The 15380-nt window shown below is 39.5% G+C and overlaps 1 protein-coding gene across 2 annotated transcripts in view; it reads right to left on the minus strand.

The window, feature by feature from the left end:
• Positions 1-1762: 1762 nt before the first annotated feature.
• Positions 1763-15380, minus strand: part of TGFBR1 (transforming growth factor beta receptor 1) — a 51148-nt gene continuing 37530 nt past the window's right edge. For both annotated transcript variants that reach the window (XM_040963528.1, XM_040963526.1), the window contains exons 5-9: positions 13825-13992; positions 11767-11923; positions 9696-9820; positions 8663-8793; positions 1763-6013 (exon numbers count right to left, since the gene is read on the minus strand). In XM_040963528.1, coding sequence (XP_040819462.1) covers positions 5888-6013; positions 8663-8793; positions 9696-9820; positions 11767-11923; positions 13825-13992 — 707 coding nt within the window. In that variant the 3' untranslated portion in view covers positions 1763-5887. The remainder of the gene's footprint in view (positions 6014-8662; positions 8794-9695; positions 9821-11766; positions 11924-13824; positions 13993-15380) is intronic.

Raw genomic sequence — 15380 nt, forward strand, 5'->3', positions numbered from 1 at the left:
TTCAGTCCTTTTCAATTCAAAGAAATTTGTTTTATGGCAGAGCAGATGGTCTTCCTTGGAGTATGCTCCACATGCTCTTGAAAAGCATGTGTATGCGGCTGTTGGAGCTCTATAAATGTCAGGACAAGTCGGCTGATAGCATCAAGTCTCTTCAATGCTTGGTGATTTCTGTCAAGTTGTTCCGTCAATGATTCAGAAGGGCCTATGAACATCGCAAATATTACTTGCCTATTTCTCTTCATGTCATTTTCTTCGCATATTTTGGAGATGTTAGGTGTATACATTGACAGTTGTTCTGTCTTCCTAATACATGGAGCCTTTTGTTGGGAAATGTCCTTTTCAATTTCTAGCAGTATTTTTGGTCTCAAAGCCCACTTTTATATTAATATAGCCACTCTAGCTATCTTACGGTTAATGTTTGCCTAGAACTACACTCTGCCATAATTTCAATCTTTGAATCTGAAGTGAGCCTCTGTCAGCACCACAGTTGATGCCTACTTCTTTAATTCACCCTGACAGTTCCTATCTTTTGATTCAAATGTTTAGTTTGTTGAGATTTAATGAAGTCAGTATGACTGGATGTGACTGTCATTTTGTCATTTGGCCTCCAAATGTATCTTTCTTCTCTTGCTCCCATCTATGTTATATCTTGTTTAGTGTATAGTTAACTTCTCTATTGATTTCTGTATCTTTGAGTGGTATTTTAGTAGCTGCCCTAAGAACTACAATAACAGGCATTCTAATTTATCACAACTTTCTTCAGATTAAGAGTAATACAATTCTTGGGCTCGGCGCGGTGGCGCAAGTGGTTAAAGGTCCTCGCCTTGCACGCCCGGGATCCCATATGGGCGGTTCTAATCCCAGCAGCCCCGCTTCCCTTCCAGCTCCCTGCCTGTGGCCTGGGAAAGCAGTCGAGGACGGCCCAAAGCCTTGGGAACCTGCGCCCGCGTGGGAGACCCGGAAGAGGCTCCTGGCTCTGGATCGGCATAGTATCGACCCGTTGAGCTCACTTGGGGAGTGAATCATCGGACGGAAGATCTTCCTCTCTGTCTCTCCTCTCTGTATATCCGCCTTTCCAATGAAAAAATAATAAAAATAAATCTTTAAAAAAAAAAAGAGTAATACAATTCTTATTGTTACAAGATAGTCTATTTCCTACCTCTCCGTTGTGATACAATATATACTGCATCTATGTTATAAACTCAACAACAGTTACAATGATTACTTTATAAAACCTGTATTAAGAAACAGAAAACATAATTATTACTCTAATGGTAATAAGAGTAATATCTTAGTACTCTTAATATCTTATTACTGTTATCAAGCTCCTTGTCCTCTGGTTATTTCATGTTATTCTTGGAACTGCGGTGAACGAATTTAGCAGATGAAATTGAGGTTTCTAAATAAGGAAGTTGTCCAGGACCATCCAGATGGGCCTAAGGTGGCCACAAGAGCCCTGGAGAGCAGAAGGCTCACAGATGCAGTGGGAATAAACAGGAGAGGAGAGTTAAGGCAAAGGGAGAAATCAGAAAGATGAAGTGTGAGGCCCCAATCTGCTGCTACTGGTGTTCACCATGGAGAAGTAGGCCGTGAGCCAAGGGATGTGAGTGGCTTCTAGACACTGTGATGACTGCGAATCAACAATCACCAAGGAGCTGGGGATCTCAGTTCTAGAAGCACACAGAACTGAGTTTTGTGGACCTGAATAAGCTTGCAAGCTGATTTTCCTAGAGTTTCCAGAGAGGAACACAGCCACCAGCAGTGGGGGGCGGGAAAAGTAATTTATTTGCATTGTTTGCATTTTCCTACTGTAGTGTTAGGACTCAACATAAGCATCACTCTTCTATTTCCTATTTACAGTTCATTTGGAAAATTGCTACAAATACAATATACAATTTTTAAAAACTTATGGGCAACTGTAGTTTGTTTCCTCTCCTCTTTACAAGGCCATTCAATTAAACAAAAATGTATTTGGACATTCTCTGTACATGTCTGAAAGGGCACAGGTTACACTGAAAAAGCAAAAAGAATTTTTCACAAATACAATAAAATACAGAAAACAGAAAGTACAGATGATGTCATTTGGGGCACAAACATAAACAATACAGTACCATTTCAGTAATTAAACAACATAATACCCACAACTTAATAGAAATAAAACTGCAAACCTGGAGAATGCTCTGACAAATATTAAACATTATATACACAATGAGGTAAATGTACCTTGGTCTCTTGAGAGGTAATTTAAGTTTAAAGCAATTGACATTTTGAAGCATCTCCTTGACATATAAAGAAATACCAAACATCTTATTCCACTGGCACAATGTGAACAAGGGATACCAAAACATGATATTCAATACATAAATCTTGTTAAAAAAATAAAAACAAATTCACTGAAGTTCTTTTGATGTTTGAAGAAAACAGGCTGAATGTGATTGGCCATGTTTGAGAAAGTTTACAAGTTGGATTGCAAGAGGGATTGAGAGGTTGGGTGTGCTGCCAACCTTCACGAGGTTCTCATAGTCCAGCGTTCCCCAGGGGGGCCTGGCAGACGCCTGCATTCCCAAACAGACACAAGAAGCTGCAGGACACGACCCCAGATATTCTTTAGGGTCTCAAGATAGTCGAATTGGCATTTTCTGTTGAGCTGTAACAGAAACATTATTTGGAATCTCCACCATTTGGAACCCCGAAACTGTAAAGATCAAGACACCAAAGAAAAGAGCTGACTTGAAGTCATTCCTTCAGCACAAGGACACAAACAGACCCCTGACAGTACTGGTTCTGCTGTCTCTCTATGCAGTACCTTTCCATCTTGTTTCACAGAGCTGTCTACATGTGACACTGTGAGACACAAAGAGGAAAACAGCAGTGCGAGCATGGACTTCACTAAGAACCAAAATCTGGAGCTGTTGATGGTCCTGACACTGTACTCCGACTCGAGGCTCTTCCTGAACAATGTCAGGACAGCAGAATGCAGGCCTTAACTCTGCCCTGGAATGGACACAGACAGTGCCTGTGGTCTGGCTCTCATCGTATTGCCATGCTACTCTTCCTCCATGGCTCCAGCAGGAGCGCCCCAACCCTCATCCACCCAGTCTCAAAGCTTAACATCTCCAAACTGCAATCAATTCAAAAGCAGCTCTTCACCAAAAAGGCAGGGGAAGGACACGATGGCCTCTGAGACAGAGACCAGCAGGAAGGCAGACTGGACAAAGCTGGGTCAGAGCTAAGGCTCTAAAGGAAGAACCTGGGTGCCAGCACTCACCGAACTCCATGTTCTCTGGGATGCTGACAGAATGAATGGGGACAGCTTATTTGCCAGTAGGTAGATTTTTTTTTTTTCTCAAGTTGAGTCTTAGCATCTTAGGATAGGCAAGCATAACAAAGACTTGTGTTTGAAATGACTCTAGTCCAATATATCTGCAGTTACAGTCACAGCAATCATTTGCCTCTTCTTTTATGTCACTTTCACGTTCATTAATAGCCATTTGGGGCTTATCAAACCATCCCTATGTGCCCCCCTTCCAAAAGAAAAAGAATTAGCTGCAATAATCTGTAAACTGATTTTAGAACTAATTCCAACTTTTAAAAAAAAATTCCCTGATTCATCAAAAGTACATTTTTCCCACTTAGACAAGAACATATAACTATAAATCAACCTTTGATTTAATAAAGAATATCTTCAGGAAAAGCTGATTACCTTATATGAAAGAAAGAAATCATGTAATGCAACTTTGAATCAGATAACTTTTGGCATGTTCTTAAAATTATATAAAAATAGTTTCAGTGAGAAAATACATTGGTCCCCTGGATTTTTATAAAGCAGATTTGCCAAGCTTAGAAATGGCCAAAAGAAACAAGTAATTAATTATAGAGCTAGATAGAGCTTATTACACAAGTAATAGAATGTAATTAGAAAAACAAACTCCTAAACATATTCATTTGCTTCAATGAAATCATGATAGCTACAGAAAAAAATCTCAAATCTGTAGTCAAAATACTAACTTATTAACTTCTAAGCACATTTTCCCCATGTTTCCAAACGCATGGAACGGACACTAACTTCCCATGTGATATGTCACTCATTCTAAAATTACTTTGGCTTTGGGACCAAATAGTCTTTCAAATTTACTCTAGGCATAAGAGATATATCAGAGCGCCACTTATTCAGCCACTTTCTCTTCAGACCAATCTACTGTCAAGGTTGTCAGACCCTTCTAAGGGAACTGCTAGGACTTTGAACTCAAAAGTCTTGCCTCACAGATACAATAGCTTCTTCTCCCTTCAGAATAAGATCACAGTGATAAAAAGAACTTTGAAAACGCTAAGTGCCCTGCAAAAACTCAATAGTAAGAACCATTTACTGGAAGCTGGTTTCAACCTAATGTGAGAGGACCATGACAAGCCTTACTCTATACATTGATTTGACCAAAAACTGCTGTAAAAGGAGTATCTAACTCAAAATGTTTAGCTAATACTGCTCCCCAGTCTCAAGGGTGTACTGAATTCATCATGTGGCCATGTGAATGACCAAGCTGCAGTATCCGCATGCAGAACAAAGACCAGGTGGAAGGTGCCTTCCTCAAAGCTCAGTGAGACCTCAATACTACACTAACTTTACCTTTAGTCAGAGACAGAGAAAACACCCCCACATAACAAATGTGACTCACACACCTGTTGTCTAGTAAAATTATCTACCTTTGCCTTCTCAATAACAGGCCTATTATTTAACTTTACGTTAAATGTAATCCATTTCTTAAAAAAATAACACTGTCTTTGATCAGAAAAACAAAAAATGGCTTACAGAATAACCACACAACTTTTTACAACCAGCCAGACGAATATTCCCTTTAGAAAAATTAGTATGTATGCTACAAACTTTAAATTATTAAAGTACTATAAGCATCTAGAGTGCCACTTGATTTTTTTAAAGTATACTTAAGACAAATACAGTTAATAATACAAATGCTTAATATGAGAATATTCAACCATGACCATGATAGCAATCTGCTAACTTACTGCCACTTCACTGCTTTAGTGGTTTAAACACATTCTGGTAGGAGAAAGGCATTTCCAAAATGAATACAGAACAACATACTACAGAAATCATTTCAAAAAACAAAACAGTGAAAGTTTGGGTTATCCAGATAAGTAAACTTTTTGAATTTGAACACTACAGATTCCAACACATTTAAGGAATTCTACTCATTTCCATTAGAAAGGTGCAGAAGTGGCACTTACTGGTATAGTACAATCCCAGTTTGAAGGCATGTGTTGTTCTGAAAATGTGAAAGAACATTAACAGTATACAAAATACAGTTGCATAAATTATGTTCCTCACCACTATATGAGGTCATTTTTAGACTCAAGATAAGAGTTTTATAAGTGTTAGCTTTAAGATCCTGAAGAATTATAGAACAGTACATTCAAAGTCTGAATCAAGGAAACTCTATAGTGGTTCAGAATTCTCTGAGAATGTACTAACCAGGAGTAAGTCACGTTCTTTAAAAATAAGAAATGTCTGTGGGACTCAGCAATCCAGCTCCTTTACCCTTCAAGATGATTTTCAGCGCAGCAGAGTCGCCTAAATTTAAGACCAGTAATCATTTTTAAAAAAAACAGTTTTGTTAATAAAAAATAAAGGTAGACTACACAACATTTTGTAACCGTCCTGGGAAAGAAGTGTTCATAGTGCACAGAGAGGACCCCAGTGGCTGTTTCCTGGGTCCCAAGAAATCCTGGGAAGCTTTTCATTGTCATTGCCTGTAGCAAAAGGAAGTGCTATCTTTCTGTTCCCTCTCAGTGAGGTAGAACAAATGACCTCCCAAATTAGAACCCAGGAGCAGATCTGAAGAAAATGCAGAGTTCAGGCAAAGCTGTAGCACTACATTTTGATGCCTTCCTGTTGACTGAGCTGTGACAATGTTTTCTTAATCCGTAAAGCTGTGAGCCGAGCTGCTCCATTGGCGTACCAACATTCTCTCATGATTTTAGCCATTACTCTCAAGGCCTGTAAGAAAATACAGAAGGGGAAAATATTTAAACACTCAGGGCATACATCATTTTCCATTGATCTGGATGAGAATCTTTACCCAGAAGCTTTCCTTTAAAGGGATGTATGTCCAGGATTTTATGCTAGCATTATCTGTAACAGCCAATGACTAGAAATGATTTTTATTTTTCCAATCTGCACTTCTATTAGCTGCTGGAAAGCAGAGGGGAAGGGTGTGATTCAGCCAGCAGATCTAAAACCCATAACCCTCAACCAGAGCTGGGCAAGGCCAAGGCCAAGGAGGCACCTAACTCACAGAGAACACTCCCCCATGAGAGGGTGACTGTGTAAGACAATTCTAGGGTGAAAACAGGAGGATCAACTCAGAGTGGGCCCCAGACACTTGTTTCCACCAGCCTCACAGGGCTGAATGGCTGTCCCAGCTCTCCTCCAGCAGAAAAGCAAAGTTTGTTTTGTTTTTTTCTTTATCTCAGAGGGTATAACAGATTCATGGCTTGAGGAACACAACAGTGAAGTTTAATGCTGAAAATATCCTAAGTACTCAGATGGTGAGGCCACTTGCACATGTTTCTCAGCATCAGGAGACTGGAAAAATCTTCTCTAGAAGTTAGAGCAGCCCAAGAGAAAAAAATGTCATGACTTCTCAAGAAGGGTGTGAGACCATCTATAGCATAGTACACACAGGAGCCGGGCTCCCCAATGCTGCCAGAGCTCCAATCTCCCACAAGGAGAATAGATTTGTCACACATCTGAGAATAACCTGGGAAATGCAACTGAGATAAATAAAGCAAACTGGTGATAAACAGAAGCTACACACAGAGCAGAAACCTATTAGTCACAGACTCAAAGAGTTCACTGTTGGTGGGTCTTTGGGCTGGGAGAACATTACACTTGATCTTAGCCAAAAGGCTGAGAAGCAATGGGCTGAGAGAATGTTAAGGAGATAAATAATTTATGGAAAGAGATCAAACATACTAGGAAAAGGGGCACCACCTTAAACAGGTATGGAAGCAATGTGTCACTGGCAAAGTAACATTTGAGCAGACATGAAAGAAGAAACAAATGAATAAAACAAGAAACAGGAAGCACTCATTTCTACAAGGGCATGTAAGAGCAGCAGAGAATCTAAGGGTTGAGCTGCAGAGCTGGTCTCATGCAAGAGCAGCCAATCCAGCCTGGAAAAGGTTGGAACACTCTGGAAGACTTATCTAGGTACTGTATCAGTTTCATATTCTTGGTATGTTTATTGAGAGGAGATTTCAAAGTCAAAGATTAAAGTAGTAATAATACATTGAAAACTAATCAAATTGAGAAAAAAATAAAGACAGTGATGGCATGAATTCAGCATGATGTGATAGTAATTGCAAATGTATTCTTAATGTTAACTGCTAATGTTAACATCTCCATGCTTAGAAGCCTTAAAAGCCATCTGTTTAATAGTAATCTGCTCCAAATATTAAATGGGTATACGAATACTTCAAGTTTTCACTTTGAAGTCTCTAGATCACATTTGTTAAACTGTGTTGCATGTGGATTCTTTGAGTATGCTGTTCTGTATTCACTGGGACCTGGATACTTGATTTTGCTGGATGCAGCAAGCTCTGAAAAATGAAGATCTGCAGTGCTCTGCCATCAGCTACCAGAGCGACCAGCCTTTCACTCTTCCTGAGTGACACTTCACATCTACAAGGATAGGCCCTGCTTCACTGACATTACCATAGTGACAGCCAGCAACTAAGGACAGGTTATGCACAGTCTGAATTATTAATTCTTTTTTTTTTAAGTCTTTCTTTAAAAAGATTTATTTATATTTTTTTTGGAAAGGCAGATATACAGAGAGGAGAGACAGAAAGAAAGATCCTTTGTCCGATGATTCACTCCCCAAGTGACCAAAATGGTTGGTACTTGCTGATCCGGAGCCATGAGCCAGTAGCCAGGAGCTCTTCTGGGTCTCCCGCATGGGTGCAGGATCCTAAGGCTTTGAGGCATCTTGGACTGCTTTCCCAGGTCACAAGCGGGGAGTTGGATGGGAAGCAGGGCCACTGGGATTAGAACTGGCACCGGTGTGTGCAAGGCGAGGACTTTAACCACTACGCTACTGTGCTGGGCCTGAATTACGAATTCTTTACATTTGCAATTGAGAAAATACTTTAAGAACTTTTCCTAAGAGCTGTATTAAGAAACTGCCACTACCACACAGAAAGCAGTTTCTCCAAATTCTTGCTGAATGGTTGCCTGTGCAGCCAGGAGAGTGCAAAGCAAACTCAAGGAAAGCACTTTCAGATCATTTTATGCAAGAGCCAACCCAGGGACTTGTCCAAAGTCAGATCAAGTGGTACTTGGGGTGCTCTGGGATGCAAACGTCCTAACCCTGTGCAGCACGAAGCCCATTTCTGGGCTTCTCTGGTTGAAGGGAAACTGACCGACAAAGCTGATGTCTTAGCTCAGCAGACACAATGACAGCCACGGGAAGTATGCCCCTTTCACTGTGTTTATGGAAAACAAATTTGAATCTACTTGATAAAGTGCTATGAATAGCAAAGAGAATGCTTGTCTGTTTTCCTTAAGGAAAAATAGCTAATTTTTACTTTGAAACTAAACCAAAGTAGTGTAGAAATTTCCCTAGCACTAAAAAGAAATACTCACTTCACAGCTCTGCCATCTGTTTGGAATATTTGGCCTTAACTTCTGTTCACAAACAACTTTTCTCATTTCTTCCACGGATGGATCAGAAGGTACAAGATCATAATAAGGCAGCTGGTAATCTTCATGTATTCCTAGATTGGTTTAGGAAAAAAAATATACACTATTTCGAAGAATTTACTCAACTAATGCCAAACCATCAAAATGATCACCTGAGAGGCCTACTGTATAGTGGCCTAGTGTCCATTGTCGCACTAGGGACATGGAGCAGAACTGAGGGTTTTTGGCCCTTCACATCCACATGAAACTCCCACCTCCCCAAGTCATTAGTGGGCCACACCATGAAACTCATGTGACATGTTATAATTAACATGGCGTTTCCCCTGAATGCTACTGGGCAGAGAATGTGCTTTCTTACTCTGTGAATGCACAGCCTCTCACACAGAACTGAAGGACAAACACGTGTTCATTGGAGATGTGATCCCTACAGGGCAAGCCCGAGTGAGAGTCCGTTCCTCCACTTGCATCTGTCAACTACAAGCCCTATCTGCCATAGTACAGAGACTCTGCCTCTTACTGCCCTAAAACACTGAGGTCAATTTGTCTGGATCAACCCTAGGATCCCAAGTTCAACAGTTTTTTGAGTAAACACTGCAAAGTGCTCATCTGAAATGAAACAAGCTTATTCTGTATATGTCATCTCCAGCTATCAAATTGGAGGAAACCACTATAATCTCAAGAAAAAATAAATGTATGATGCAGGTACATGCTGAAATAACTTCCCAGGCAGTAACTCTCTTCTAAGGTGACAATTAATTGGCTTCTGATGTTTGCCAAGATTTAAATGGAAACAGAAGATAACACTGAAACAGAACTTTGCACTCTGCGTGTTAGATCATTCTCCCTTTGTTTTCTCTGGTATTCTCTGTGATTCCCTGTGTCAGAACGCAGATGATATACAATTCAACAGAAAGGAAGGCAATTCTTGAACAATTTCTGCTCACAACAAGTCATTGGAAAGGGGAGGGTAATTTACCACCAATGGAACATCGTCGTGCGATTTCCCAGAATACTAAGCCCATGGCATAAATGTCAGCACGCTTGAAGGATTCAAAATGCTTCATATTTATGGAATCATCGAGAACTTCAGGAGCCATGTACCTAAAAAAGAAGTCATTGTTTTATTTTACTTAATTGTGGCCACATTATTTTAAACTGTTCCATACATTTTCTTTTATCCCAGAGACTATACATAGGCACACACATAGAATATGACACAACTGACATAACTTTAGACTCAAAAAAGGACAATAACCAAGCTGATGTATAAATTAATGATGCCAACTAAATCCCACGAGATGCTGAAATAGCAGTTTCATGCTACTTGAGCTGTGTTTCCAATGCAAGACACGCACATAACAGTTGTGGACCAGGTTAAACTGCTGTTCAACACTTATTATCCCATCAGAATGCTTCTGAGTGAGTCTCACCTCTGTTTCTCATCTATCCATTCTGTACTAATGCACCTGGGAGGCAGATCTTATCACAAGAACTTGGGTTTCTTCCACCAAAATGGAAACCCAGATAAATTTCCTGCCTTTTTGTTTCTTTCTGGCTCAACCCTGGCTGCTGTAAGCATTTGAGGAGTGAATCAGTGGATGGAAGATCTTTCTTTCTCTCCCTTTCCTTCTGTTGTTTTACTTTTTAAATAATAACCTTTTAAAAATTGTGACTACACAGGGCCGGTGTGGTGACATAGCAAGCTAATCCATCACATTTACATCTGTTCATATCCCAGTTCTTTCACTTTTGATCCAGCTCTGTTTATGGCATGGGAAAGCAATGGAGAATGACTGAAGTCTTTGGGTCCCTGCTCCCATGTGGGAGACCTGAAAAATACTCTTGGCTCCCAGCTTTGGACCAGCCCAGCTCTGGCCATAGCAGCCATCTGAGGAACGAACCACTGATGGAAGATCTCTCACTGTCTCTCCTCTCTGTAATTCTTTCATGTAAAATAAATGCTAAACAAAATGTGACAACTACAAATGTGTTAACGTATACCATCTGTTTTTGTCACATACTATGCAGGGACTATATATTCTAATTCAAATGTCATCTTATAAAAACAAGATGGAAGGAAGGGCAGGTATATACTCTAGGAAAGCAAATGGCAGATAAAAATGAATGCCACCTCACTTATTGCAACATAACAGGTTCTGAAGTATCAAATATGCTACTAAGATTATAGATCAGGACACTGAATCCAGAAGTCATAAATATAGACCACAGCTGCTAACCCTCTCCAAGGCCAATGCAGTGGTTCTGAAGAAATGTTTGGATAACAAGACGTGATAAACATAGAAGCGTTCTTGGGTCAGAAATTTCAGCTCCTCAGCCTACCATCCACATTACTTAATCTCCATGAGGTGGCTTCTCCATCTGTGAATAAGGGCAACAATAACTACCTAAATAGGCTCTTGGGAGAACTCATACATTCAACATTTAGTGCATATTTATCAGGTAAGAGGCACACAAGGCTGCCATCAAGCAACCTGGTGGGCAGACAGGAGCTGATGCAGCAAGTGCCACGACGGCTCAAGTGGAGAGTGCTGAGTCCCAGAGACCCACGCACTGGGACAAGCTTCCATGAGGAAGGAAGAGGGATGAGTCGGGCAGAAAGTAGGGAGAAGTCTGCTTTAAGATATGGAATTTGCAAAAGGAAAAGAGAAAAACCTATTTTCAATAACCAAAAATATGAAAAATAACTGGCTTAGTTTTAATATAGCATTTGAGGAGGGTGTTAAACACAATTTTAAAAATACATAAAAAAGAGTGGCAATAGGTAGTTTGTAAATGTGAGACTCCGAAGTATTAACAGAACTCATAGTAGTATTTTCTAGAAAGTGCCTCTTTCATCAGTAGGCATCTTTTTAAGTCAAGCAGCATGGCCAGCTTTAGAGAAGGCAAGATAAAAGATGCTCCACCTGAAGGCAATCTAATAAAGTACAAGTGTGAGCTTCAGAAAAGATATGCATATGAAAATGAAAAGTCATCAGGAGAGAAGCCAACTATAGAAAAAACTAAGCACTGCTTATTCACAAGTATACCTTTTCGTTCCCACTCTGTGGTTTGGAGCAATATCTATAGTATCTGTGGCTGAATCATGTCTTACTGCCAGTCCCAAGTCTGCAATACAACAAGTTCCATTCTTCTTTACCAAGATGTTCTTAGATTTTAAATCTCTATGAGCAATGGCTGGTTTTCCTGAAGAATCAAAAAGTGAAATAATTGCTTAAAACAGAATATCAATCAAAATTCTCATCTTTAGGTTCAAAATCCTCACCTTTCATCATCTCAGTACTAAAAAGTTTCAGCCTACATCCTACACAAACTCTTCAGCAAAAGTTGCTGAAATTACATTTCTTTGAAGAAATAAGGACAGTGAGATGCTCCAAAAAAGTTCAACATAAGTCTGACTTATGTTGATCAAACAAGTCACCAGTTTGTTTTTTGCACTTTAGTAATTTTTAAAAAGAACCAGTCACAGACTAACATTCTAGTCCAGAAACCAAGTCCAGAGAACACTTGGCTTTCCCATTAACTAGACTCTAATCAATGCCTAATATATATTTTTAACACTGGCTACTAGAAGAAAGTGCTATTAGAATTACTAATTGAAATGTGGAAAATGTGTACTGGTCCTGCATTGCTGCTAGGAATTTAAAGTGATTTCAGCCCTTTGGAAAGGTGGTCTGGGAGTTCCTCCAACACTATATAGAGCTACCATATGATCTAGAAATTCAATTCCCAGGTATATACCCAAGATTATGGAAGACAGAACATCCACAGAAAAACCTGCACACAAATGTTCACTGTAGCAATATTTATAACAGTGCAAACTAGAAACAATCTAAATGTCCATCAACAGATGAATGAATACAGAGAACATGGTAGATTCATACTACTGAATATTACTCAGCCATAAAAAGGATCGAGATACTGACATGCTACAAAGTGGATGAGCCTTGAGAACATGTTAAATCAAAGAACAAATGCCTAGAAGATCACTATTTCATGATTCCACTTATATAAAATGTCCAGCATAAACAAAGCATAGATGTAACTAGTGGTTTCCTAAGGGCTAAGGAGTTTGGGTGGCTGGAGAGAGCAGGATAACTACTAATAACTACTGGGGTTTTTGAGTGATGAAAATGTCCTAAGGGCCAGCACTTTGGCACAGCAAGTAACGCAGCTGCCTGTGACACTGGCATCCTACATAGGCACAAGTTCAAGACTCGGCAGCTCCATTTCTGATCCATCTCCATTCTAATGGCCTGAGAAAAGTAGCAGCAGATGTTCCAAGCCCGAAAGCCCATGAGCCCTATCACCTACATGAGAGAACTGGAGGAATCTCCTGGCTCATGGCTTTGGCCTGGTCTATACCTGGACTGTTAGTCATTTGGGGGAGTGAACTAGCAGATAAAAGATGGAGCTTACTCTTTCTTTCTCCTAACTCTTTCATATAAATGGATGTTTAAATAAGTTCTAAAACTGTGATAGCTGCACAAACCTATGAATATTCTAAAACCATCAAATTGTATACTTTAAATGACTGAAATATAAGTAAAAAAAAAATCTATGATAATCGCAAAGATGTGAAACAAAATACGTTCAGTGAGGTGCGCAGTGAGCCACCAGGTAGCAGATGGCCAATCACTAGAGCACACTGACATCCTACACAACACAAATAACACAGCAGAAATGCTTTACATCTAAGGCTTAGTATAAAACAATTTCGTATATTTTGAGTCAAATATAACTAAGCATTTATATAACATGATGATTTTAAGAACCATTTTGTGAGATACTACATATAAATACATATCTCTTCACTGTGGATGATAAAACTGGGATCTTCAAAAATCTAAAAGCCAGACTAGATGCTACTTCAAAGAACACACAAAAATATCACAATATTGTTAACAATGATTAGAAAAATCTCTAAACATATTCTCAGATTTTTCAACAACACAAAGGTAAACTATTCTCCTATAAAAACATTGTAAAAAAAAACAACCTCCAATTGGGTTGACTTCTAAGTTTGAATAGATACTAGACCCACAGGAATTTGAAGCTCAAGGAAACAGAACTGCTTAAAGAATTACCTTGGGTACCAACAATCTCCATGTGAAGATGTGCAAGACCACTGGCTGTGGACAGGGCAAGTTTGATCATGCCTTCCACAGTCACTGTGTATCTGTTCAAGTAATCAAAAAGGGATCCGTGTTCGTGGTAATCTGACACTAGCCAGAGTTGAGTCCATGTGCCATTGTCTGAAAAGAAAAAATAAGACTTTCAGCTGGGTTGTAGAGAACACTTAGGATTCATTTATTCAAGTCATCAGTTTTTACTCTCAATCCCTAACCACTGAGCTGCAAAAGGATGTAACCTTGTTTGTATGTATTTCCTTCACGTTCTTATATGTTCAGTTTATATTTCTTTTTAATCTTTAAAGACATGTATTTCATTTATCTCAAAGGTAAGCAAGAAACTGTCCACGTGTTACAGTGTTTCTTCTTTTGTGTAAGAATACTTTACTTTGTAAATTCATTGGATGTATGCAACAGAATATAGTACTAGGTTTTTAAATGCAGTTTGTACAGGGTTTGGAACATGAGAACATAACAAAATTTATGTTGCTTTCTCTCCTACTAGTTATTAAACCAAAGAAAAAATTAAGATAACATAAAATCACCTCTTGATTTTCGAAGTTAGTTAGGGCAAGTTACTCTGACTAGTTGAGATTAAGGAGAGAGATGAGAATTGTAAGACTCATGATTACCTTGTTCTCTGTACATTAGCTCTGTCCAAACTCACACCACTTCTTTTCCTTAATGTTAAGTATACCAACAAGTTCCTTGCATGTCTGTTAACCATGATTAGATTCTAAAAGGCTCACAAATAAGAAAGAGGGACACAGGCGAATGGAAGAAACATTTCCCCAGGTGACTGACCAGAGAGGCAGAGGAAGGTGATGAGAGGCCTTGTCTCAACTGGGATTAAATAAGACAGGAAGACGACAATGGAGGAAAGGGAAATTGAGCTGGAAGGTGAAATCCTGTACAAAGTTCATTAACTTCTGTCAAGGAAGAAAAAAGCAGGTAGGGAAGAAGCAGTAGGGCCAGCTAGTTCCGGTGATGACCACCAGATGACAGCACCAGCTTGGCTACTGCTGGGACAAACAGGATAAAAAAGCTTTTGACATGGCAACGGGGCATTTGCAACTCGAATCAGCTTAGAACAAGAGCTGGGAGAGGTTCAAGTTTCAAGAAATATACTTTAGCATCATCACCAAGGCAGAATTTGGAATCACAGACGAAGTTCTGTAATTGAGTATTGATTATTTTCCTAGTTAGAGACTTTATAAGAAACAGAAGAAAAAGAATTACGTGATATTACTTCAACTGTGTCAGCCAATGGACACTGGAAGGGATTCCTCATCTATGTATCAGCAAGATCGGCAGCATTTCAGAACTATCACATCCACCTGGGCAGAACCCTCGGAGCATGTGCCACATTGCAATCCTGGGTTGATCTCAGGTGGCCAGTCCCCATTCTCGGGTGATGGGATGGTTGGGAGGCTGGCTATAGCTTTTCCTCTTAACTCCACCTTAACCACCCCCTCACCAAGAAATGAGAAGAAGAAATAAAAAGTTTGAAA

This window comes from Ochotona curzoniae, unplaced genomic scaffold (genome assembly GCF_017591425.1).
Source record: "Ochotona curzoniae isolate NIBS_2020 unplaced genomic scaffold, NIBS_Ocur_1.0 scaffold_3208, whole genome shotgun sequence".
Taxonomy (NCBI): Eukaryota; Metazoa; Chordata; class Mammalia; order Lagomorpha; family Ochotonidae; genus Ochotona; species Ochotona curzoniae.